A 25,073-nucleotide genomic window follows, 5' to 3' on the forward strand; every position below is an offset into this window, starting at 1 on the left:
CACCAACTGTACACCACCTGTACACCACCTGTACACCACCTGTACACCACCAGTACACCAACTGTACACCCCCTGTACACCACCTGTACACCACCAGTACACCACCTGTACACCACCTGTACACCACCTGTACACCACCAGTGTGGGAGTGTGGTGGAATCTCGGGGAGTTAATGAGAATGGGCCAAACATACAAACAATGGGATTCATGCAGAATTAGTGTACATGGGTGGTTGGCACAGACTCAGCGGGCCGAAGAGCCTCTATCCATGCCATATCTCTCTGTGACTCTGAGAGCATAAATAAAGCAAATACTGTAGAGAGGTGGTAGCAAACATTGAAGAGATAAATCTCAATAAACAGTCAAAAATAAACATTTCACGAGGTTGAACCATCTGTGTTGCAGTGCGGAAGTAACACTGTGAAAGGCAGACAATGTTCGCAGATGACTGGTCGGATAGAAGGTTAGGGATGTGTGGAAACCAGCAGAGGGAGACGGAATCAAATGAGGGAAGAAACAGGTTACAAAGTAAGCTAGCAAGAAATACAAAAACAGGAAGAAATTTCACAGATAAAGGAAGAATGTGGCCAGGGTCGGCATTCTCACTCTGTGGATCTGATTAGGGATTTACATTGTGAAGTCAAGAGATTGCAGCAAATGTGTAATTGGCTCTCTGTAGAGATCGTAAAAGCACGGCAATTATAGTGGACAAGACAGGAAACAGGAGGGTGAAATATGAAAGCACCACTAGGAAAAATCAAAGCAGCTCCCATAGACAAGATCCCAGCAGGTCCCAGAGAACTCTCCCAGCATGTCCTGTGGACCTCCCCCAGCAGGTCCTGTGGACAAGATCCCAGCAGGTCCTGTGGACAAGATCCCAGCAGGTCCTGTGGACCTCTCCCAGCAGGTCCTGTGGACCTCTCCCAGCAGGTCCTGTCTGATCACCCAAACAGGTCCAATAGACCTATCTCAGCAGGTCCTGTGGACCTCATTACCCAGCAGACAATGCCAATGTAAGCGGCCGTTTGCAGAATAGGGAGGTGAAGACCAGTCACGCGGGCACCCAGCTATCTTTGGGAAACTGCAGGGATCCATGAGTGAGACACGTGATGGCTGAACGTTTAGGAAACCAATGTACGACCAGCAGCACATTTGGAAAAGCTCACGTGGGGGGCATTGGGGAAGTGTAGAGCGCTGGGCATTGGGGAAGTGTAGAGCGCTGGGCATTTGGGGAAGTGTAGAGCGCTGGGCATTTGGGGAAGTGTAGAGCGCTGGGCATTGGGGAAGTGTAGAGTGATGGGCATGGAGAGGGCATTGCGGGCATTGGGCAACCGGTACATGAGGGCCGTTTGAGTTTCCAGCGTTTGTTTGCTTGCCGGTGAATGGCCGCAGCCCAGTGGAAGGATGATGGTTCCAGGGATAACGATAGTGTGGCGAGAGCCAGGTCAGTGAGTGAGAGTCACGTGACAAGCACACAACTCAACACCTTGGTCTCTTCCTCATCTCTGGCTTTCGTCATTACCTTCTCTCCCCACTCTCCCCCCCACCCACTCACTCCCCCTCCCCCCACCCACTCACTCACTCCCCCTCCCCCCACTCACTCCCCTTCCCCCACCCACTCACTCCCCTTCCCCCACCCACTCCCCCCCCCCACTCCCCCTCCCCCCACTCACTCACTCCCCACCCACTCACTCCCCACTCACTAACTCCCCACCCACTCACTCACTCCCCACCCCCTCCCCCCCCCCCCACTCCCCCTCCCCCCACTCACTCCCCCCCCACCCACTCCCTCCCCCCCACCCACTCACTCCCCCCCACCCCCCACACACTAAGTACACGTGTGTCTACTCCCTGCCTCCTTCCAGCCAGTGTCCTGACCTCCAGCACCACAGCTTTCATCTGTCTGCCAGCATGGTGTGAATGCCTGCTGGCGATCTCCGTACTGGCCCTGCGCTCCCCCAACCCCTCCTGTTACTCCTTCCAGCAACTCCACCACTGGTTAAAAACAAATCCCCTTTCACAAATTAATGTTGGCTTTCCCTGGTTCCCTTGGATTTAATTTTTAAATGTCCGGCTATAACAGCGTCAAGAATAGCTTCAGTCATTTTCTCAAGGACAGACGCTAAGCTAACTGGCCTACAATTTCCTCATTTTACATTCCTTCCTTTTTTGAATAAAATACTATTTTCTAATCTATCTAATAGTGACTGTCAAATCTGCTCAGACGTCCTTACGCCAAGGAGAACGATCCAAGCATCTCAAATTTAACCATGAAGCTGAAAACATCTTCATGCACACTCTCTCAGCCCTTCCTAACCTTGCAAAGTTCCACAGTTTCTTATGTCTGAGGAGGCCATTCAGCCCATCATGTCTAGCCTCTCAAAACAATCCCATTCCCCTTTATGTGTAAAAAGGAACTGCAGATGTTGGTTTACACCAAAGATAGACACAAAATGCTGGAATTACTCAGCGGGTCAGGCAGCATCTCTGGAGAGGAGAATGGGCGAAACGTCACCTATCCATGTTCTCCACAGATGCTGCCTGACCCGCTGAGTTACTCCAGCACTGAGTTACTCCAGCACATCCAGTCGCGCTGTACCGGTGAGCAGCGCGACTCACGTCGCAGCGGCCTCTGCAGTCCGTTTGTCTTTTTGTTATTTTTTGTCCCGTTTTAATGTAGTTTTTATTATTGTTTTGATGGGGTATGTGTGTGTGTGTGTGTGTGTGTGTGTGTGTGTGTGGGGGGGGGGGGGGGGGGGGCGGAACTTTTAAAATCTTTCCCCTGCACGGAGAACCCAACCTTTTCTTTGTCGGGTCTCCGTTGTCGTTGGGGCTGCAACGTGGAGTGGCCTCCAGCAGGAACGACCTGGGGCTCCAGTTGCGGAGCTGTGGGCCTACTCACCATCGCGGAGCTGGCCGAGTCCGGAGTGGGTGGAGCGGTGGTGGCGCGCTGCTGTGACCCGACCCCCGGAGATTCGGAGGCTCCAACCGCAGGTCTGGCAGACAGTAATATCGGGAGCCCGCGGGTCCCTGCTGGGAGACCGCTTTTCGGGGCTTCTGCAACGGCGACTTCTCCCGCCCGAGTCGCGGGGTCGAGGAGTACCTGGAGCGGGGCCTTACATCACCGCCCGGCGCGGCTTCAACGGCTGCGGGACTTTGCTAGAGCCCGCCGGGGGCTCCAACAACAAGACCTGGAGCGCGGCCTTGCATCGCCCGGCGTGGCTTTAATGGCCGCGGGACACTTACCATCGCCCGCCGGGGGCTTTGACTCTGACATCGGGAGGGGAATTGGGGAGTGCAGGGGAGAGATAAGTTTTTTTGCCTTCCATCACAGCGAGGAGGAGATGCGCTGTGATGGATGTCTGTGTAAATTGTGTTGTGTCTTGGGTCTTTATTTTCATGTGATTATGACTGCAGAAACAACATTTCATTTGAGCCTCTATGAGGTTCAAGTGACAAATAAATTGTATTGTATATTGTGTATTGAAACATCACCTATCCATGTTCTCCACAGATGCTGCGTGGGTGGGAGGGTGGGTGGGAGTGAGGGTGGGTGGGTGGGTGAGAGTGAGGGTGGGTGTGAGTGAGGGTGGGTGGGTGCGAGTGATTGGGAGTGAGGGAGGGTGGGAGGGTGGGTGGGTGCGAGTGAGGGTGGGTCAGTGGGCGTGTGTTCTGCGCTCCCACTGTCCTGGACTCCTGCCCTCACTGGGAACATTAGCAGAGTCTGACGTGCTCGCCAATCGGCGACGGTCGGAGACGTGCCGTGGTTCACAATAGTTGTCTCACAAATATGGAAATTTCATTGAAGAAATTGATTTTTTGAGACACTGTTTGACACCCATGATTTCATTTGATGCAAAGCCCACACCAATCCCCGCCAGCACACCAGCTGTCACCCTCAGCTTTCACCATCACGACTCGCAAGGTAAATGTAGCATGTATCGCGGCACAGTGGTGGCATCGGCTTAGTGGGCCGAAGGGCCTGTTCCTGTGTGTGCCACTGTAAAGGTAGCATGGACAGGGTGGGCCTAAGGGCCTGTTCCTGTTGTACCACACAGTGGTAGCATGGACAGGGTGGGTCTAAGGGCCTGTTCCTGTTGTACCACACGGTGGTAGCATGGACAGGGTGGGCCGAAAGGCCTGTTCCTATGTGTACCACTGTACAGAGGTAGCATAGACATGCTGGGCCAAAGGGCCTGATCCTGTGTGTACCACTGTACAGAGGTAGCATGGATAGGATGGGCCGAAGGGCCTGCTCCTGTGTGTAACACTGTGCAGAGGTAGCATGGACAGGGTGGGCCAAAGGGCCAGTTCCACTACATGCCACAATGAGACAATCCCACACAACTGGACACTTTTCAATCCAAGATGGTCTCCATCAGCAGCAGCTTGGTGTGGTCAAGTTGGCCAGTGCTGAGCTGAGCATCATCGCAATAGGGCAGCGTTCCTGAACCATGGACTGCACCACTATCACCATCAGGACCTCGAGTGCTTTAACTTTCCCCCTCCAAAGCCCGGTAGAAAACGTCATGTCCAAGCATCGTATTACAGGCTGCATGCCGTGGCAATCCCCATCTCAGTGCCCCCAACACACTTAAAAATAGCGGAGTCAGGGGATATGGGGAGAAGGCAGGAACGGGGTACTGATTGGGGATGATCAGCCGTGATCACATTGAATGGCGGTGCTGGCTCGAAGGGCCGAATGGCCTACTCCTGCACCTATTGTCTATTGTCTAAACCCACACACATCATGGCCATTTCACCGCCCACCACTCACTGTTTTTTCAGTACATTCCCTGATCTTAGATTAGATCAGCAGATTAGCAAGTCATTCACTCCCTGCTGTTAGTTTTGCCAACAGAACAACCCCGTAACAGCATTGAAATATGTGCAAGATGCGACAGAACACAAGCGTGTCAGGAGCAACTGTAGATGCTGGTTGACACTAGCAATATCGGCACAAAATGCTGGAGTAACTCAGCGAGTCAGGTAGAGAAGGAATGGGTGATGTTTCGGGTCAAAACCTTTCTTCAGTCCGAAGAAGGGTCTCGACCCGAAACGTCACCCATTTCTTCTCTCCACAGATGCTGCCTGTCCCGCTGAGTTACTCCAGCTTGTGTCCATCTTCAACGTGAGGCAAGCCCTCGTGCTGAGCACAGCAGTGTAATTTAAGGAGCAGTGCGGTGTGGGTGGGTGGGTCTGGGTGCCCGGAGAGGTTAATGAGACCACACGCCATCAGAAGCTGCTGGGATGGGTCACAGCCACAACAGGGTTTAACATCCTGCTAGTCACTGCTCCCACTGAATTCACATCAAACCAGGGGCTGATGTGCAGCTGAGGCAGACGCTGTCAACACAACCCCTGCACGCACTTCACCTCACTGTTTTCTACACAATGGCACTGCAATTAAAAGATTCAGCGTGTAAAGTTAACTGGAGGAGAGCAGGCTTCCCAGATGTAGGGTCAGTGTCACAAGTAGTGCAGTGAGGTGGCTGGTGCGATAATGCTGTGAGCCCTGCCCTCAGTGTGAGGGCAACACACACAAACCTGTGCCAGCCAAACCCAGATCCAATTACACTGTGTCCCCAGGCTCCACGCCACCACTTTCAGCTGTCCTGCTAATTTATGGAAGTTTACCCAGAGGTTAATTATGCTTGGGAACAGGAGCGAGCAAGCGACAAAGGATTGTAGCACATCCACATCTGACTATGTTACTGGAGGTTTCTCTAATTCACACCCTATCCAGTACGTGTAGGCCGTCACAGTGGCGCAGAGATAGAGTTGCTGCCTTACAGCGAATGCAGTGCCAGAGACCCGGGTCCCATCCCGACTACGGGCGCTGTCTGTACAGAGTTTGTACGATCTTCCCGTGATCTGCGTGGGTTTTCTGCGAGATCTTCGGTTTCCTCCCACACTCCAAAGACGTACAGGTTTGCAGGTTAATTGGCTTGGTAAATGTGAAAGTTGTCCCTAGTGGGTGTAGGATAGTGTGAATGTGCGGGGATTGCTAGTCGGTGTGGACATGATGGGCCTTAGGGCCTGTTTCCGCGCTGTATCTCTAAATTAAAATGTAGGTTTATTTTTGCCACGTGTACCGGGGTACAGTGAAAAGCTCTGTTTTACACGATCCAATCAGCTCAGATATACCATGTATAAATACAATCGTCAAACTCCAGTCCAACAGGTGGAGCAAAGGGGAAGATACAGAGTGCAGAATATAGTTCTCAGCATTGTAACGCATCAGTTCCACAGACAAAGTCCAATGTCCGCAATGGGGTAGAGGTGAATCGGACAGTACCCTAGCTTATGGAAGGACCGTTCAGAAGCCTGATAACAGAGGGGAAGAAGCTGTTCCTGAGTCTGGTGGTGCGTGCTTTCAAGCTTCTGTACCTTCTGCCGGACGGGAGCGGGGAGAAGAAGGAATGACCGGGGTGGGACAGGGACAAGTCTGTCATTCTGTCAGCTGCCTTCCCGAGGTAGCATGAAGTACAGATGGAGTCGATGGTGGGGAGTGTGGTGTGTGTGATGGACTGGGCTACATCTACAATGGTGGGGAGTGTGGTGTGTGTGTGATGGACTGGGTTACATCTACAATGGTGGGGAGTGTGGTCTATGTGATGGACTGGGTTACATCTACAATGGTGGGGAGTGTGGTCTATGTGATGGACTGGGCTACATCTACAATGGTGGGGAGTGTGTTGTGTGTGTGTGATGGACTGGGTTACATCTACAATGGTGGGGAGTGTGGTGTGTGTGATGGACTGGGCTACATCTACAATGGTGGGGAGTGTGGTGTGTGTGATGAACTGGGTTACATCTACAATGGTGGGGAGTGTGGTGTGTGTGATGGACTGGGCTACATCTACAATGGTGGGGAGTGTGGTGTGTGTGATGGACTGGGCTACATCTACAATGGTGGGGAGTGTGGTGTGTGTGATGGACTGGGCTACATCTACAACTGTCTGTAATTCCTTGTGGTCTTGGGCAGCCTGTTCCCAAACCAAGCTGTGATGCATCCCGACAGTGTTGCTCTCCAAGATGCACCAGGATGGTCCACAATAACTGGCCCTAGTCACCACTAACTGTTGTTCTCATGTTCATGAAGCACTAGCACACTGAACTGGCACAGGCTTGGCTGTAGGGCAGCACTCAGTACTGAGCTCACTGCACAGCCACTGTCCTTCCAGCGACAATCTCCAGTCACCAGCAAACAATGGACAGGATGACCAGCGAGTTGCTCTTCACCAGCCTGGCAGCTTCATATCCAAACACAGCCAGCACCCGCCCAGCCAGACAGACAGACGCCAGCCCCAGATACAGGATGGTGGCCACGACCACGGCTGCTTCACCAGTGCACCGGGCCAGGGGTGGGGGGATGATGCCCTTTGACCAGTGCACCGGGCCCGGGGTGGGGGGGTGATGCCCATTGACCAGTGCACCGGGCCAGGGGTGGGGGGATGATGCCCATTGACCAGTGCACCGGGCCCGGGGTGGGGGGATGATGCCCATTGACCAGTGCACCGGGCCAGGGGTGGGGGGATGATGCCCATTGACCAGTGCACCGGGCCAGGGGTGGGGGGATGATGCCCATTGACCAGTGCACCGGGCCAGGGGTGGGGGGGGGATGATGCCCATTGACCAGTGCCATTAAAGTGTGTCTGCACTACACACGTCACAATGACTGGGGCTGCCTTTTCATTCTAGAATTGTCTTTACCTTATGATGAGGATTTTAATTCTCAAATGGCAGAGGTGAGAAGGACAAAGATATGATGGCACTGATGAAGAAAGTCAGAGTTGTACACAGAAACAGGCTCTTCAGCCCACCACATCTACTGACCACCATGCCCAATATCTACACTAATCCCACCTGCTCATCCAAGGATCTGTCCTGATGCCTCTTCATTGTCGCTCCTGTTCCTGCCTCCACCACCACCTCCAGCAGCTCATTCCTGACACCAACTACTTTTTGGGTGAAAATAATGACTCCTCAGATCCCCTTTAAATCTCGCTCTCACCTTAAGCCTGGCCCTCTCGTGTTAGAGACCCTGACCGGGGGAAACAGACTATCTGCCCCATCTATGCCTCATGTAATGTTACTAGGTATGTTGCAAAGCCTACCTGAAGCGTCTTTGAAAATCTGTCGTTGCGGGTGTGCGCGATTTTGGCGCCGTTTAGAGGGGGCGGGTTTAAAACGCGATTTTCTCTAGGCTGTTCAATTCGAAGATGTTCAGCCTAGTTAATTATTAACGAAAAATCGCTGGAAGACCCCGTCGCAAAAGCTATTATTAGGTTTAAAGGCCTTGAATAATAGTTATAGTAGTTTAAAAATCAATCTCTAAACCCGCGACCGCCAGCAACCGCAGGGTCTCATAAAGCAAAAAGCAGAAGGTAGGTTGTATATTTTTACATTAAAAAGGGCTTCTAAAGATCCCTTTATACAAAGTTTAATATTGCGAGTAGCTCATTTTGGGCCCATTATATCGCGCAGTATTTTTCTGGGCATTTGGGGCACAAATCTACCGCAATGTGAACGTTCTAAACCAGCGCGTTCCACAGGGACCCACTGGAAAGCTGATTTAAATGGGCATTTATTTACAGCAATTGAACACTGAATTCCTTCCATTTGGCCTATAAATTAATGTAAATGAGATTTAAAAATCATGTTTTATTGTGAATTATTTGTGAATATTATTTGGACATTTAGGCTATTTAAAAATGTTAATCATTTATTAAGAAATGGATAGATGTTTAGATCTAGTAATTGAAGTCTGAAATTAGCTACAATTAGGTAACTAACTAATTATATGCTTTAATTTCAGGTCATCCAAGTAAGATTATTTTATATTTGTTTCAGAATGCTTCAATCTATGATAACTGAAAATTTCATTCAGTTCTCTTAATTTTTAAGAAAGTTATGGGCTTTTGACTGTTCACGATCACAGCTTTTTTGTTATGTCCATAGAAAATCAATAGGGAACAAGATGCTCATTTCCCAGTATGAAAATGGCCATAACTTTTTAAATACTTGAGATATGAAAGTGAATTAGGTGTCAAATTAAACTTATTTTTATGCTTTATCTGATGGGATAAATTACAGACTTGATTTTTAAAATCTCAAAATTTTGTAACATTGCTAATGTTACACAGACCTGTTATATCACCTCTCAGCCCCTTCACTCCAAGCACAATAGTCACGTACACCCCGTCCGTCTACACCGGCAATGTGTTGCTCCTGACCATCGTCAATAACCAACGTCCCGGCACTGCCAGTGTCCCGGTATTCCCTCGGGAATATTGTCTGTCTATGTGGGAATAACGGGAGTTGATGACCAGAGTAGCCACTGAACGGTCCTCTCACAGCCCGGGCGTAGTCCCGATCTCCCAACCTACCTCACCGTTGCCATTGCACTTTTTCTCCAGCACTAGCACTACATCTGCACTCTGCTATTCCCCTTGTACTGGCTGGATTGACCTCACGTGCAGAATGATTCCCCAGGAGAGCAAGTCAACAAGGTTTTTCACTGTATCTCAATCATACTTTATGCTCCGTTTATCTCGACACACATGACAACAACAAAACCAATATCACTCCCTGCACCCTGTCCCCAGAGCCCTCCGACATCTTACCCACCCAGCTCTCTCTCCCAGACTACAGCTGAGCCTGCCTCTGCTCTCTGCTTGTGAACAACCAGCCAGGAGACAATAGACAATAGGTGCAGGAGTAGGCCATTCGGCCCTTCGAGCCAGCACCGCCATTCAATGTGGTCATGGCTGATCATCCACCACCAGTACCAGACAGCAACTGCAACTGATCAGGCTTCATTTCATCAATGCGAGTTCCCCGGCAGCTTTGGAGGCATTTAAACATGCCTGGAACTCGCTCTTGTGCCAGTGACTGTGTTACTGTGTTCACACATGGTGGGCATGTGCCCTGGTGAGGCTACAGAGAAGGCAAGGGGAAGCAAGCACAATTGTCTGGCATTGAGACATGGCAGGAAGTGGGAACCGGGGTACAGGCAGTGGGAACCGGGGTCTGTCCAATACTAAGGGCCAGCGGAGCAGCCATGCAGACAAACACGTGTCTATCAATGAGGATATTTAGTTGAGTTTAGAGATCCAGCATGGAAACAGGCCCTTCGGCCCACTGAATCCATGCCGACCATTGATCACCCGTTCACACTAGTTCTACATTATCCCACTTTCTCACCCACTCCCTACACACTAGTGGCAATTTACAGGTCAATTAACCCATAAACCTGCACATCTTTGGGATTTGGAAGATCTAAGGGATAGGAGCAGAATTGGCCATTCGGCCCATCAATTCTACTCTGCCATTCAATCATGGCTGATCTATCTCTCCCTCCTAATCCCATTCTCCTGCCTTCTCCCCATAACCCCTGACACCCGTACTAATCAAGAATCTATCTCTGCCTTCAAAATATCCACTGTCTTGGCCTCCACAGCTTTCAGTGGCAAAGAATTCCACAGATTCACCCCCCTCTGACCAAAGAAATTCCTCCTCATCTCCTTCCAAAAGGAACGTCCTTTCATTCTGTGGCTGCGACCTCTGGTCCTAGACTCTCCCACTAGTGGAAACATCCTCTCCACATCCACTCTATCCAAGCCTTTCACTATTCTGTATGTTTCAACGAGGTCCCCCCTCATTCTTCTAAACTCCAGCGAGTACAGGCCCAGTGCTGACAAACGCTCATCATATGTTAACCCACTCATTCCTGGGATCGTTCTTGTAAACCTCCTCTGGACCCTCTCCAGAGCCGGCACATCCTTCCTCAGATATGATGCCCAAAATTGCTCACAATATTCCAAATGCGGCCTGACCAGCGCCTTATAGAGCCTCAGCGTTACATCCCTGTTTTTGTATACAAGCCCTTTTGAAATAAATGCTAGCATTGAGTTGGCCAACAGGAAACTGAAGCATCCGGAGAAAACCCACGCGGACACAGCGAGAAGAACCTGCAAACGCCACACAGGCAGCACCCGAGGCCAGGATGGAACCCAGGTCTCTGGCGCGGTGAGGTTGTAGCTCTACCAGCTGCGCAGTGCCGCCCCTCAATAGGCTACGTATATGATAAATAGATGGGAATATGGGCCAAACGCAGGCAGCTAGCCCAATGTGCCAACCTGGTCAGCAGGGACAAGGTGGGCTGAAGGGCCTGTACCTGTGCTGTACAGCTCTGTGATTCGATGGCTGCCACTTGTGCCGCCCATTGTTGAGGAAGTGCAGGTGTTCCCCTGAGTGAGTGTGTCCCTGAGTGAGTGTTTCTGTGAGTGAGTGTTTCTGTGAGTGAGTGTTTCTGTGAGTGAGTGTTTCTGTGAGTGAGCATTTCTGTGAGTGAGTGTGTCCCTGAGTGAGTGTTTCTGTGAGTGAGTGTTTCTGTGAGTGAGTGTTTCTGTGAGTGAGCGTTTCTGTGAGTGAGTGTGTCCCTGAGTGAGTGTTTCTGCGAGTGAGTGTTTCTGTGAGTGAGTGTTTCTGTGAGTGAGCGTTTCTGTGAGTGAGCGTTTCTGTGAGTGAGTGAGCGTTTCTGTGAGTGAGTGAGTGTTTCTGTGAGTGAGTGAGTGAGTGAGTGAGTGTGTCCCTGAATGAGTGAGTGTGTCTCTGAGTGAGTGAGTGTTTCTGTGAGTGAGTGTTTCTGTGAGTGAGTGAGTGAGTGAGTGTTTCTGTGAGTGAGTGTGTCTCTGAGTGAGTGAGTGTTTCTGTGAGTGAGTGAGTGAGTGTTTCTGTGAGTGAGTGTGTCCCTGAGTGAGTGAGTGTGTCCCTGAGTGAGTGAGTGTTTCTGTGAGTGTGCATGCCCGCTGTGTTAAGTTGTGTTTGACTATTGCGGCGTTCACTGTTTGCTGAGCGTGGCCTCAAACATTTACAGCTCTGACAGCCGCTGTCAATATCCTTGTGAACTCCTAAATAGTACACACGTGTGCAGTGACATGAGGCACACGTGACCCACACGTGTCGGGCCATTCACTTCACGTTTATCCTGGTGCATGCATCTCTCCCACACAGTGTCAGCCGTGCAGCATGCATTTGACTGCATCTCCCCATACTCACTAGCATGCGACAATGCAGTTTGCTGCAAGCACATCCTAGGTTGCAAGTTGTATCCTGTTGCACAGTGCCCAGGCTGGGTGTGTGGGCATGGGTGAGCACGGTGAAGGCACTGTGCTGCATAACTTCATTTAAACCCCTGCATCCAGTGAATGACGGCGGGCGGGCGGGGTTGGAGGTGTGGTGCAGCGGCAACCGTAGGGATCCATTGCAACCACATCTGTCATAAACATCTGCAGCTGTAAACACTTGGCTGCAAGTCTTTGCCTGAATGAAGCTCTGCCTGAAGAAGGTGCCCACCATCCACACCATCGACACCGGGCACTGCCTGAAGAAGGTGCCCACCATCCACATCATCGACACCGGGCACTGCCTGAAGAAGGTGCCCACCATCCACACCATCGACACCGGGCACTGCCTGAAGAAGGGGGCATCAACATCACGGATGCCCACCTTCCGGGCCGCGCCCTCTTCACACTGCTACCGTGGGGCAGGAGGTACACAAGCCTCACGTCCCGCACCACCAGGTTCAGCAACAGATACTTTCCTCCAACCATCAGGTCCTGGAACCCACCCCCACAACCCGAATCCCACCTCAGCAACGGACCACCACGGACCACCGCGGAGAGTGGACCTCTTGGATAAATGAGGCACCACTGGATTAATCCTTTACATGCTCCAGGGAAATGAAGCTCAAGGCACAAGACAGCGCGGCTTTACAGAACTTGCTCTCCCACTGCCCAAAGAATCAGTGGGAAAAGCTGGGCATTACTCTCAGGAGAAGATGGTCTCATCACAAAACAAGCAAAGCCCTGAGTCAGCAGTCCCTCCACTGCTGGCAGCTGCCCCATGCAACAGGCCATGCAAAGCTCACCTTCAGCTTGGATTCATGAGAAACAGGAGACGAGCCGTCTGCCTCTGGGGCGATATACAACTCCCACTTCCCGTAGGCCAGTCTGTGGTACTGGTGTGTCAAAACGTTCCAGTCATCTGCAGGGAAAGGGCAGCATTACCAGCTGATTCATGCAACGATTCACAAACACACATCATAGAGTGATACAGTGTGGAAACAGGCCCTTCAGCCCAACTTGCCCACACTGGCCAACATGACCCAGCTACACTAGTCATAGAGTGATACAGTGTGGAAACAGGCCCTTCAGCCCAACTTGCCCGCACGGGCCAACATGTCCCAGCTACACTAGTCATAGAGTGATACAGTGTGGAAACAGGCCCTTCGGCCCAACTTGCCCACACTGGCCAACATGTCCCAGCTACACTAGTCATAGAGTGATACAGTGTGGAAACAGGCCCTTCGGCCCAACCTGCCCACACTGGCCAACATGTCCCAGCTACACTAGTCATAGAGTGATACAGTGTGGAAACAGGCCTTTCAGTCCAACTCGCCCACATCGGCCAACAATGTTGGGGAGGGCAGAGAGGGGAGGGGGAGGAAGATAAACAGTGAGTGTGATATTCCACGACTGGTTTTTAGACAACTTCTGTCACCACCTTTGGCTTACGGCACGTCCCAACTGTCTATGCCATCTATGCCTCTCCTCAGCCTCCGACACTCCACATAAAACAATCCAAGTTTCTCCAATCTCTCCCTGTAACTGAATGCACTTGTGGGCTGATTCTTTAGTTTGTACTTGTGTTAACGGGATTGTATAAATACCCCACCTCTGCTCATCTGTTCTTGCACATGAGAAGAGAAGGTGGAAAATAAGTCAACCAGGATTGAATGGTGGAGTAGACTTGATGGGCCGAATGGTCTAAATCAGCTCCTAGAACTTCTGAACTCTTCCTGCACATTCAATACTGGTTCGCTGAACTGCTATTGACCCAGATCCCAGTCTATCGAAAAATACTCCCTTCAACCTCCACAGATTTAGACCATATTGACAGGTTGCAGCACAGGCTGGTTCAGCAACGTGAAGCCCCAGGAACAAAGGAGACTACAAAATGTGGTGGACACTGCCCGCCCCATCACATACTGACCTCCCGACCATCGAGGGTCCATCACATACTGACCTCCCACCATCGAAGCCCCATATCCCCAATAACCCTTTCTGGCTTAAGCCCTCCATTCACCACCTCCAGTTTAAATTCCATTTGGAATATTTTGGAGGACCAAGAAACCAAGAAGAAACCTCCCACCATCGAGGGTCCATCACGTACTGACCTCCCCACCATCGAGGGTCCATCACAGGTACTGACTCCCCACCATCGAGGGTCCATCACAGGTACTGACTCCCCACCATCGAGGGTCCATCACAGGTACTGACTCCCCACCATCGAAGTCCCATCACATACTGACCTCCCACCATCGAGGGTCCATCACTTACTGACCTCCCCACCATCGAAGGGATCTACAGGAGGTGCCGCCTCAGAAAGGCAGCCAGCATCATCAGAGACCCTCACCACGCTCTCATCTCGCTGCTACCATGGGGAAGAAGGAAACTGAAAACCGTGAGCTCCAGGTTGAAGGACAGCTTGTTCTCAGCAACCATTATACTCTTGAACACTACAAAACTAAGAAGTGTTTTGGTTGCACTACCGACATGGAGCTTGCTGCACGAGTGCTTTTATAATTTATTGATTTTTGTTTTGTTTATTATGTTATCTATGAGTACTATGTTTACAGACCCGTTATGCTGCTGCAAGTTAGAATTTAATTATGTCATTCTCAGTACATAGGACAATAAATAATCTTCAATCACACCTCGAGTTTTCCCTCTTGCCCTTGCTCCACACCAAGCTCCATCTACACTATTCAGCCCACATCCCTCTAAACCAGTCTGAAGAATGGCCTTGACCCGAAACGTCACCTATCCATGTTCTCCACAGATGCTGCTGCCTGACCCACTGAGTTACTCCAGCACTCTGTGAAACGTCACCTATCCATGTTCTCCACAGATGCTGCTGCCTGACCCGCTGAGTTACTCCAGCACTCTGTGAAACGTCACCTATCCATGTTCTCCACAGATGCTGCCTGACCCGCTGAGTTACTCCAGCACTCTGCAGCTCGGTCGCTCCATACACCCGCCACCCTCTGGGGCATAGCGCTGTGGCTGAAATCACTCCAATGTTTCAGGACATTTCTGAAGCAGCAAGAAGTGAGAAGCAACCACTTCATAATCCCCACCACACACAGGGAAGGGCCTGTCCCACGGCGGTTTATTCGGTGGCTGCCGGATCGCCAAAAGATTTTGAACGTTTCAAAATCCAGCGGCGACAAAAGAAATGTTGCGACACCTGTGGAGACACCGCGCGTCAATACGTCAACACGCTGCCACTACGGCAGGTCACCGGGAAAAATCGCCAAGTGGGACAGGCCCTTAACCCCTGGATTGTCACAGCAGTACACATTAACCACAACCTCAACACAAAGCTACTGAATGGACAGGATGTTATCATATTTCAACAATCTCTCTCTCTGACCTCAGTTTATGCTAACACCATAATGAATAATCAATAGTGTCTGCTTGTAAACAGGAGACCTGAGGTCCCAGTGAAGATAAATACAATATTATTACTTCTAAGACAGACACAAAAAGTTGGAGTAACTCAGCGGGTCAGGCAGCATCTGTGGAGAACATGGATAGGTGATGTTTCACCGAGTGCTGGAGTAACTCAGCGGGTCAGGCAGCATCTGTGGAGAGAAGGAATGGGTGAGGTTTGAGGTCGAGACCCTGCTTCGGCCACTAGCTCGTGGCTGTTACATAGAAACATAGAAACATAGAAAGTAGGTGCGAGAGTAGACCACCAGGTCCGTCGAGCCCGCACCGCCATTCGCTCATGGCTGAACACTAAACAGACACACTTACCCACAAACAGTAGACACAAGACACAGAACACAAGACACTACCCTCCCCTTTATACCGCTATCACCCCTCTCCACCCCAAGAACCGCATGATCTCCTGGGGGAGGCAAAAAACCGGATAAAAACCCAGGTCCAATTCGGGGAAAAAATCCGGGAAATTCCTCTCCGACCCCAATCCAGGCGATCGACACTTGTCCAGGAGATCACTCAGGTCTTACTATACTAACCATACCTAGGTCCATATCCCTGCCCTCTCCCCGTAGCCCCTTATCCTCTTGGCAGCTAAAAAAACATCTATTTTAGACTTAAATATATTTAACGTTTCTGCTTCCACTGCTCCCTGGGGCAGTGAATTCCATAAATTAACCACCCTCTGGGTGAAGAAGTTCTTCCTCATCTCAGTTCCAAAAGAGCCCCCCCTTATTCTGCAACTATGTCCCCTAGTTCTAGTTTCCCCGATCATTGGGAACATCCTCGGTGCATCCACCCGATCAAGGCCCCTCACGATCTTATATGTTTCAATGAGATCGCCTCTCATTCTTCTAAACTCCAAAGAGTAGAGTTCCAGCTTACTTAACCTTTCCTCATATGTCAATCCCCTCATTGCAGGAATTAATCTTGTAAACCTTCGCTGCACTGCCTCCAGGGCTAGTACATCCTTTCTTAAGTATGGACCCCAGAACTGTACACAGTATTCCAAATGTGGTCTCACTAATACTGTGTACAGCTGTGTACAGACCTCCGTGTTTTTATACTCAATCCCCCTAGCAATAAAGGCCAAAACTCCATTGGCCTTCCTGATTGCTTGCTGCACCTGCATACTGACTTTTAGTGATTCATGTACTAATACCCCTAGATCCCTTTGCGTTGCATTACAACGCAGCTCCTCCTCATTTAGAAAATAACTTGCCCTATCATTTTTTTCCCCAAAGTGAATGACTTCACATTTATTAGTATTAAATTTCATCTGCCAAGTTGTTGCCCACTCACCTAGCTTATCTATATCCTTTTGCAGACTCTTCCTATCCTCCTCATCCCCTACTTTTCCTCCCATTTTTGTATCGTCCGCAAATTTTGATATATTACACTTGGTTCCCTCCTCCAAATCATTTATATAAATTGTGAACAACTGGGGTCCCAGCACCGACCCTTGCGGAACCCCGCTAGTTACCGGTTGCCATCCCGAGTATGAACCATTTATCCCCACTCTCTGCTTCCTATTTGTTAGCCAATCCTCTACCCATGCTAATATATTACCCCCAATCCCATAATTTTTTATTTTTAGCAATAGTCTCTTATGTGGCACCTTGTCAAAAGCCTTTTGGAAGTCCAAGTATACCACATCCACCGGTTCCCCTTTATCCACCCGGGTTGTTACTTCCTCAAAGAATTCGAGCAGATTCGTTAAACAGGATTTCCCCTTCACAAAACCATGCTGGTTCTGTCCGATGAAGTCATGTTTATCCAAGTGCCCCGTTAGTGTTTCTTTAATAATTGTCTCTAACATTTTACCCACCACCGATGTTAGACTAACCGGTCTATAGTTACCCGCCTTCTGTTTACTTCCTTTTTTAAATATAGGTGTTACATTGGCTATTTTCCAATCCACTGGGACCGTTCCTGCCTCCAGGGAGTTTTGGAAAATTATCACCAATGCATCCACAATCCCCACCGCTATCTCCCTCAAGACCCTTGGATGTAATCCATCAGGCCCAGGGGATTTATCCTCCCTCAGTCTCATTAATTTCCCTAATACCACCTCCTTGGTGATCTTAATAGTATTTAGCTCCTCCATTCCTACCGCCCCCTGTTTATCCAGCGTTGGAATATTTTTTGTGTCTTCTATGGTGAAGACTGATACAAAATACTCGTTTAATGCCTTTGCCATTTCCATGTTCCCCACCAACAACTCTCCAGTCTCACCCTCCAATGGACCAACGTTCACCTTAGCCACCCTTTTTCTTTTTATATGGCTATAAAAACTCTTACTATTAGTTTTTATGTTGTTCGCTAAATTCCTTTCATAGTCTATTTTCCCCGTCTTAATTAATCTCTTAGTTATTTTTTGCTGACCTTTAAATGCTTCCCAATCCTCTACCCTCCCACTTATCTGTTCAGGTGAGAGACTGAAGGACATTACTGACACACACACATCAGAAGGCCAACACCAGCATCTGTGCTGATGAAATGCAGCTCTTTCTATTTATTCACGTTTCAAGCGCTGGGCTTTGCTTGAGGACACCTAGGTCTACAACTGCTGTTCTCTGGTGATGATGCTGCTTCAGCTCTGTGGCAAGGCACTTCCTGGTGTAGAGGGAACAGCAACATGTTGTCGGTCAGCATGGTACTTGCCTGAGGGATCTGGCTGGTGGAAGGAAGTGTTACCCAGTGCTGTCCTGGTCTCTCAGTGGGAGAGCACCAGCAGCTGCTACCAGAGGAGCCCGGACAAGTGACAGAGACATAACCATGCTGTCAGCTGGTGAAGTCTGCAACTCCCCTGCAGCTGTACACCAGGCACGGTCCCATTCACCTCGACCCCATTGTGGACATTGGACTTTGTCGGTGGAACTGATGCGCTACAATGCTGAGAACTGTATTCTACACTCGGTCATCTTCATCATGGGCGGTCACTGGAAACGAGTAGACTGACCATAGGGTGGTCCACTTGTGGGTCTGCAGATGTCTGTAGAGGCCGATCCGCGATCCACACACCTTGGTGCAAGGTGGGCAGTGGAGACTGGCGGTGGTTGGTAGTCGTCGAGCTCCCTTCTCTTTCGCTTTGTCTCTGCGACACGGCGTAGTTCTGTTTCGTGACGTGCAGCTCCTTCCTGCACGGATTTCCTCCAGGAGCGCCTATCCAGTGCATGGTGCTCCCAGTTGCTGGATGTGATGTGGAATTTCTTCAGACTGTTCTTGATGTTGTCCTTGAAGCGTTTCTTTGGCCCGCCGGGGGCCAAACACTGTCTATTGTACTTGAGTTTGACTTGATTGGGTTTATGGATGGTCCTCTCTCCCGCATACCCCCGGTTGTTTTCTAGGCTTCAGTCTCTCCTTAATGGCGCTGGCTCTTGTGGAAACGGATCAGTCTTGTGCATCCGAGCAGCTCAGGACTTGGCAGTAATGAGACGGAGTGAATGAAAGAGAGGAATGAAAGGAGAAAGTGCTGGAGGAACTCAGCGGGTCAGGCAACATCTGTGGAGGAGTTGAGTGCATGCGCCCTGCCCCAGGGAGGTCAATAATTACACTGTGCCCAGCCGCCCGCTGCACCAGTGCCGAGTCTGTGAAGGAAGGGTTCGTTGTGTTTCCCCGGATCACTGCAATCCTCAGTCCGTCAAATATCTTTCACATTTAAGTTAATCTTCAGGTCGTGCATTCCAAACGGCAACGAGCCAAGTTAATATCTCCTCATGCTCCCCTTACCCAACTTGCAGACCACCCATAGTCCTCTGGTCAGCTCCTGAAATACTTTCTCCTTGTTTATAACACCACAATTCTCAGCAACAACCTTTGATCTCTCAGCTCTGACCACTGGTTTCACCGTCTCTTTACACGTCCCTTGTCCAGGACAGGCAGGGGTGAAGCCTACCTGGCTTGCTTCATCACCCTGTGGTCTGGCATGGGTTATGTATGCCCAGGGTTGGTGAGATACAGGCCCGGTGTGAACACTCCCTAGGATAACCTTCATGTTTTAACAGGGACTAGTAAATGTGGAGAACAATTTGATAAATTAATCTTCCGGCCAATGTGATCCCAGATGAAGTTCATAAATCACAGGTGCAGAATCAGGCCATTCGGCCCATCAAGTCTACTCCACCATTCAATTATGGATGCTTTATCTTTCCGCCCAGCACCGCCATTCAATATGATCATGGCTAATCATCCACAATCAGTACCCCTTCTCCCCATATCCCTTGATTCCGTTAGCCCTAAAAGCTAAATCTAACTCTCGCTTGAAAACATCCAGCGAATTTGCCTCCACTGCCATCTGTGGCAGAGAATTCCACAGATTCATAACTCTCTGAGTGAAAATGTTTTTCTCATCTCAGTCCTAAATGGCCGACCCCTTATTCTTAAACTGTGGCCCCTGGTTCTGGACTCCCCCAACATGGGGAACATTTTCCCTGCCTCTAGCCTATGCAATGATGTTACAGCACAGCTGACAACCATCTCCACTGCAATAAGCAGCTCTGTACATGAGAGACCATCACAGTAATAAGAGCTCAGCTCAGAAACCCAGTCAGTCCCAGCTGTGCTAACTCCCCAAAAACCACCTCCAAACTCCAACTCGAATTTAAGCTGCTGCAGCAACTTTTCCAAATTACAGCAATTACCTTGCAGAAAATGTTCCCAGGATGAAGATGGATTCATCAAAAACACAGTACTCATCAGTATTGAAGAAGAGAAAGTTACTTACATTAAATCAATATAAATACAGCCAGTGTGGAATGACTACATTGGTCTTGAAGGAGACGGCAATCCTCATCTCCAGGGACATGAGCCACAGGATTTTTCACAAACTTGTGACATTGAAGAGTTTTATTTTTTTTTAAAGCATCAAGCTTGCAGTTTGAGATAAGATGGAGAATGTAGTGGTGGCATTGTTACATGGACCATCTCTCATCTAGATGCAGGCGAGGGGGAGGGAGGGAGGGGGAGAGAGGGAGTGAGGGAGAGAGGGAGAGGGGGAGGGAGGGAGGGAGGGAGGGAGAGGGGGAGGGAGGGAGAGGGGGAGAGAGAGGGAGGGGGAGAGAGGGGGAGAGGGGGGGAGAGGGAGGGGGGGAGAGAGAGAGGGAGAGAGAGAGAGAGAGAGAGAGAGAGAGAGAGAGATGGAGAGGGAGAGGGAGAGGGAGAGGGAGAGGGAGGGGAGAGGGAGAGGGAGAGGGAGAGGGAGAGGGAGAGGGAGAGGGAGAGGGAGAGGGAGAGGGAGAGGGAGAGGGAGAGGGAGAGGGAGAGGGAGAGGGAGAGGGAGAGGGAGAGGGAGAGGGAAGGAGAGAGGGAGAGGGAGAGGGAGAGGGAGAGGGAGAGGGAGAGGGAGAGGGAGAGGGAGAGGGAGAGGGGGAGAGGGAGAGAGAGGGAGAGAGGGGGAGGGTGAGAGGAGAGGGGGAGAGGGAGAGGGAGAGGGAGAGGGAGAGGGAGAGGGAGAGGGAGAGGGAGAGGGAGAGGGAGAGGGAGAGGGAGAGGGAGAGGGAGAGGGAGAGGGAGAGGGAGAGGGAGAGGGAGAGGGAGAGGGAGAGGGAGAGGGAGAGGGAGAGCCTGATCCAGAAAGGTGCTGATTTGTGATACAACGGTAAGGAATGCCTCAACTAACACGAGGAGGAATGTTGAGGAGAGATAATCCAATGGGTAAATAAGCAGTGATGACCCTTCAGCTCACAGTGAGGTGTTCACTTCATCTTGCAGTAGCCTATTCCTACTGGAACCTGCAACACTAATGTACAAAAACAGCACCAGGTACAGCATCGAGCAGGCCCTTCGGCCCACAATGTCCCTGCCGTTAAACTAACCTACTCTGCCTGCACGTGATGCACATCCCTCCGTTCCCTGCGTATCCACGCACCTGTACAAAACCACTATGGTATCTGCCTCCACCACCACCCCTGGCAGCAAGTTCCAGGCACCCTCTGTGTAATAAACCTGCCCCACACATCTCCTTTACACTTTGCCCCTCTCACCATAAAGCTCTGTCCTCTAGAGGTTGCTACTGTCCACCCTATCTCTGCCTCTCATAAGTTTGTAAACTCCTATCAGGTCTCTCCTCAGCCTCCAAGGCTCAAAATACTATAGACCATCAGGGTTTATTATCCCAGAGTGCTGGAGTAACTCAGCGGGTCAGGCAGCATCTGTGGAGAACATGGATAGGTGACGTTTCACAGAGTGCTGGAGTAACTCAGCGGGTCAGGCAGCATCTGTGGAGAACATGGATAGGTGACGTTTCACAGAGTGCTGGAGTAACTCAGCGGGTCAGGCAGCATCTGTGGAGAACATGGATAGGTGACGTTTCACATAGTGCTGGAGTAACTCAGCGGGTCTGGCAGCATCTGTGGAGAACATGGATAGGTGACATTTTGAGTCGGGACCCTTCTTCAGACTAATACACTGATAGGCAAAGATCTTATAAATCTTTGATGATAGGTGGATACGGGTGAAGGGGGGGGAGGGGGGTGATTAGCAAACGGGTGGACAAAGAGATGAGGAGACAAAAGGATGTGAGATAAGGAGAGAAGAGGCACCGTGAGGCGCCTGGAAGGGAACTGTGGGCCTCTGGATGGGAGGGAGAGGTAGCAGGGTGACTGAGGTGGTGGGGTAAATGTGCACACGGGCATGGGGGCAGAGGGGGGACAGGGAGGGGGCAGTGGGGGGGGGACAGAGAGGGGGGGACAGGGAGGGGGCAGTGGGACGACAGGGGGGGACAGTGAGGGACAGAGAGGGGACAGAGAGAGGGCAGAGAGGGACAGAGAGGGGACAGAGGGGGGAACAGGGGGACGACAGGGGGGGACAATGAGGGACTGGGAGGGGACAGTGGGGGGGGACAGAGAGGGGACAGAGGGGGGAACAAGGGGACGACAGTGAGGGACAGAGAGGGGAGAGAGAGAGGGCAGAGAGGGACAGAGAGGGAGCAGAGAGGGACCAGAGAGGGGTGGACAGAGGGGGGATGACAGGGGGAGGACAGAGGGGGGAGAGAGGGGGTCAGTGGGGAATCCACTGTCCACTTGGTTGGGCAGCAAGCTACCCGAGGGGAATGAGGTTGGTCCAGTTAGTTTTATCTCGGGCTTGCAGCATCTGCAGTGTCTGGTGTCCACACCAGGTGATCAGCTCCACTACACGATGTGTGCGTGCGTGATGCATCACCTTCCTAATCGACAGTGATCCCACGCTCCACTATATTTCAGGCGATGGACTATTCTATTTGCATAAATTAGTCTGCGTTCTGACTTGTTCACTTGGCAAACACGTTGAAGAATATAAATGGCAGTAAATTGCAAAAAGCTCGATGATCTGAGTACTAATTCAGTAATCCCAGTGCAAACTCCGAACGGCACCAGTTATTTTTAAAGATGATTTTCGATGAGGAGGTGGAAGTTGGTGAAGGTGTTCAGTGCGGGGGTGTGAGGTAAGGGGGGTGGCACAACGGGAGTCCAAGGCAGGATGAGCTGGGGTGTGTGGGTGGGGGGGGTGGAGAAAGGGAGGGGTGGGATGGGAACTAGTGGTGAAAGAGAGACTGATGTTCATGTCATAAGTGATAGGAGCAGGACTAGGCCATTCGGCCCATCAGGCCTACTCCATCATTCAATCACGGCTGATCTATCTCTCCCTCCTAACCCCATTCTCCTGCCTTCTCCCCATAACCACTGACACTTGGGGCGAGGGAGAGAGAAGGACAGACTGGAGTCCAGGGACGGGGTAGAGGAGACTGCGAGATGTCAACAGCAACGTGTAAGTTTAAAAGGCCAACCCTTCAGAAATTGGCCGCACCTTGACTTCACCAGCTGGAAGCCGGGGAAAGTGAAGGCTTATTCCGCAGTGTTCACACACAAGTTCAACAATCTGCCTGCTAATTCTGGATTTAAAATGACATTTACACCATCCACATCACTCCTGCAAAGATTAGCATCCCGCAGAATTGAAAATGTACCGGGGCCATCACTGTGACAAGGAGAGAGTTTCTGACTCCAAGCATCAATAACATCTCTCCTTTCCCTCTCCCCCGACTCTCAGGAGGAGGTTTGGCAACAACACTCACCAACTCCTACAGATGCACCAGAGACAGCATCCTGTCACTAGCTTTGGCAACAGCTGTGTCCAAGTGTTAATGATGTAGCCCAGTCCATCACACAAACCAGCCTCACCCACCACCACCGCATCGACTCCATCACACACCGGCAGCCTCCAGCACAGGGCAGTGATGTAGGGAACGCCACCACTTGCAGCTTCCATCACCTCACCAAAAAACTCGCGAAACCGCTGCTGGGCCATGCCCAGAGAAACCTAGTCTGAGGAAGGGTCTCGACCCGGAACGTCACCCATTCCTTCTCCACAGATGCTGCCTGACCCGTTGAGTTACTCTAGCACTCTGTGAAACGTCACCTATCCATGTTCTCCACAGATGCTGCCTGACCCGCTGAGTTACTCCAGCACTCTGTGAAACGTCACCTATCCATGTTCTCCACAGATGCTGCCTGACCCGTTGAGTTACTCTAGCACTCTGTGAAACGTCACCTATCCATGTTCTCCACAGATGCTGCCTGACCCGCTGAGTTACTCCAGCACTCTGTGAAACGTCACCTATCCATGTTCTCCACAGATGCTGCCTGACCCGCTGAGTTACTCTAGCACTCTGTGAAACGTCACCTATCCATGTTCTCCACAGATGCTGCCTGACCCGCTGAGTTACTCCAGCACTCTGTGAAACGTCACCTATCCATGTTCTCCACAGACGCTGCCTGACCCGCTGAGTTACTCCAGCACTCTGTGAAACGTCACCTATCCATGTTCTCCACAGATGCTGCCTGACCCGCTGAGTTACTCCAGCACTGTGGGTCTCCCCTCCTATACTTGTGTGATCTACCCTCTACCAAATTCCCCTCTTGTTTTCAATGTACGTTTAAAAGGTTTTGGGATTTTCTTTAATCCAATTTGCCAATGATGTTCCATGGCCCCTCCTGCCTCCCCACCCCCCAGTTCCCTGATTGAGTTCTTTCCTGCTTTCTTACAGACCCCGTCTGATTTACACCTTTTAACGATATTCACAAAGTCTCTCATCAGCCAGGATTCCCCACCTCTTGCTTGTAGCAGCCGATATCTAAACCACCCACACATCAGATGTGGACTTGCTCAATAACAGCGGCTCCCAATTTTATCTCCGTACCTGAATGAGGTTTTAATTGGTTCCACCCCCAAATTAGTATCTTCCCACAAGATCCAGACTTATTTATGATTAGAGTTAGATATACTGTCGCTCTTAGGGCTAACGGAATCATGGGATATGGGGAGAAGGCAGGAACGGGGGTACTGATTGGGGATGATCAGCCATGATCACATTGAATGGCGGTGCTGGCTCGAAGGGCCGAATGTTTCACTGAAGAGCATTTTGTGTGTACAACTCCTCAGGTTTAACATAGACAATAGGTGCAGGAGTAGGCCATTCGGCCCTTCGAGCCAGCACCGCCATTCAATGTGATCATGGCT

General features: G+C 50.7%; 2 protein-coding genes across 7 annotated transcripts in view; one reads left to right on the plus strand and one right to left on the minus strand.

The window, feature by feature from the left end:
- Positions 1–25,073, plus strand: part of cadm2 (cell adhesion molecule 2) — a 1,169,873-nt gene that overhangs the window by 316,213 nt on the left and 828,587 nt on the right. The window lies entirely within an intron of this gene.
- LOC116980864 (heat shock transcription factor 2 binding protein) overlaps positions 1–25,073 on the minus strand; it is a 161,267-nt gene that overhangs the window by 57,181 nt on the left and 79,013 nt on the right. The window contains exon 3 of the mRNA XM_033033480.1: positions 12,938–13,053. Coding sequence (XP_032889371.1) covers positions 12,938–13,053 — 116 coding nt within the window. The remainder of the gene's footprint in view (positions 1–12,937; positions 13,054–25,073) is intronic.

Source organism: Amblyraja radiata, chromosome 14 (genome assembly GCF_010909765.2).
Source record: "Amblyraja radiata isolate CabotCenter1 chromosome 14, sAmbRad1.1.pri, whole genome shotgun sequence".
In the NCBI taxonomy this organism is placed as follows: Eukaryota; Metazoa; Chordata; class Chondrichthyes; order Rajiformes; family Rajidae; genus Amblyraja; species Amblyraja radiata.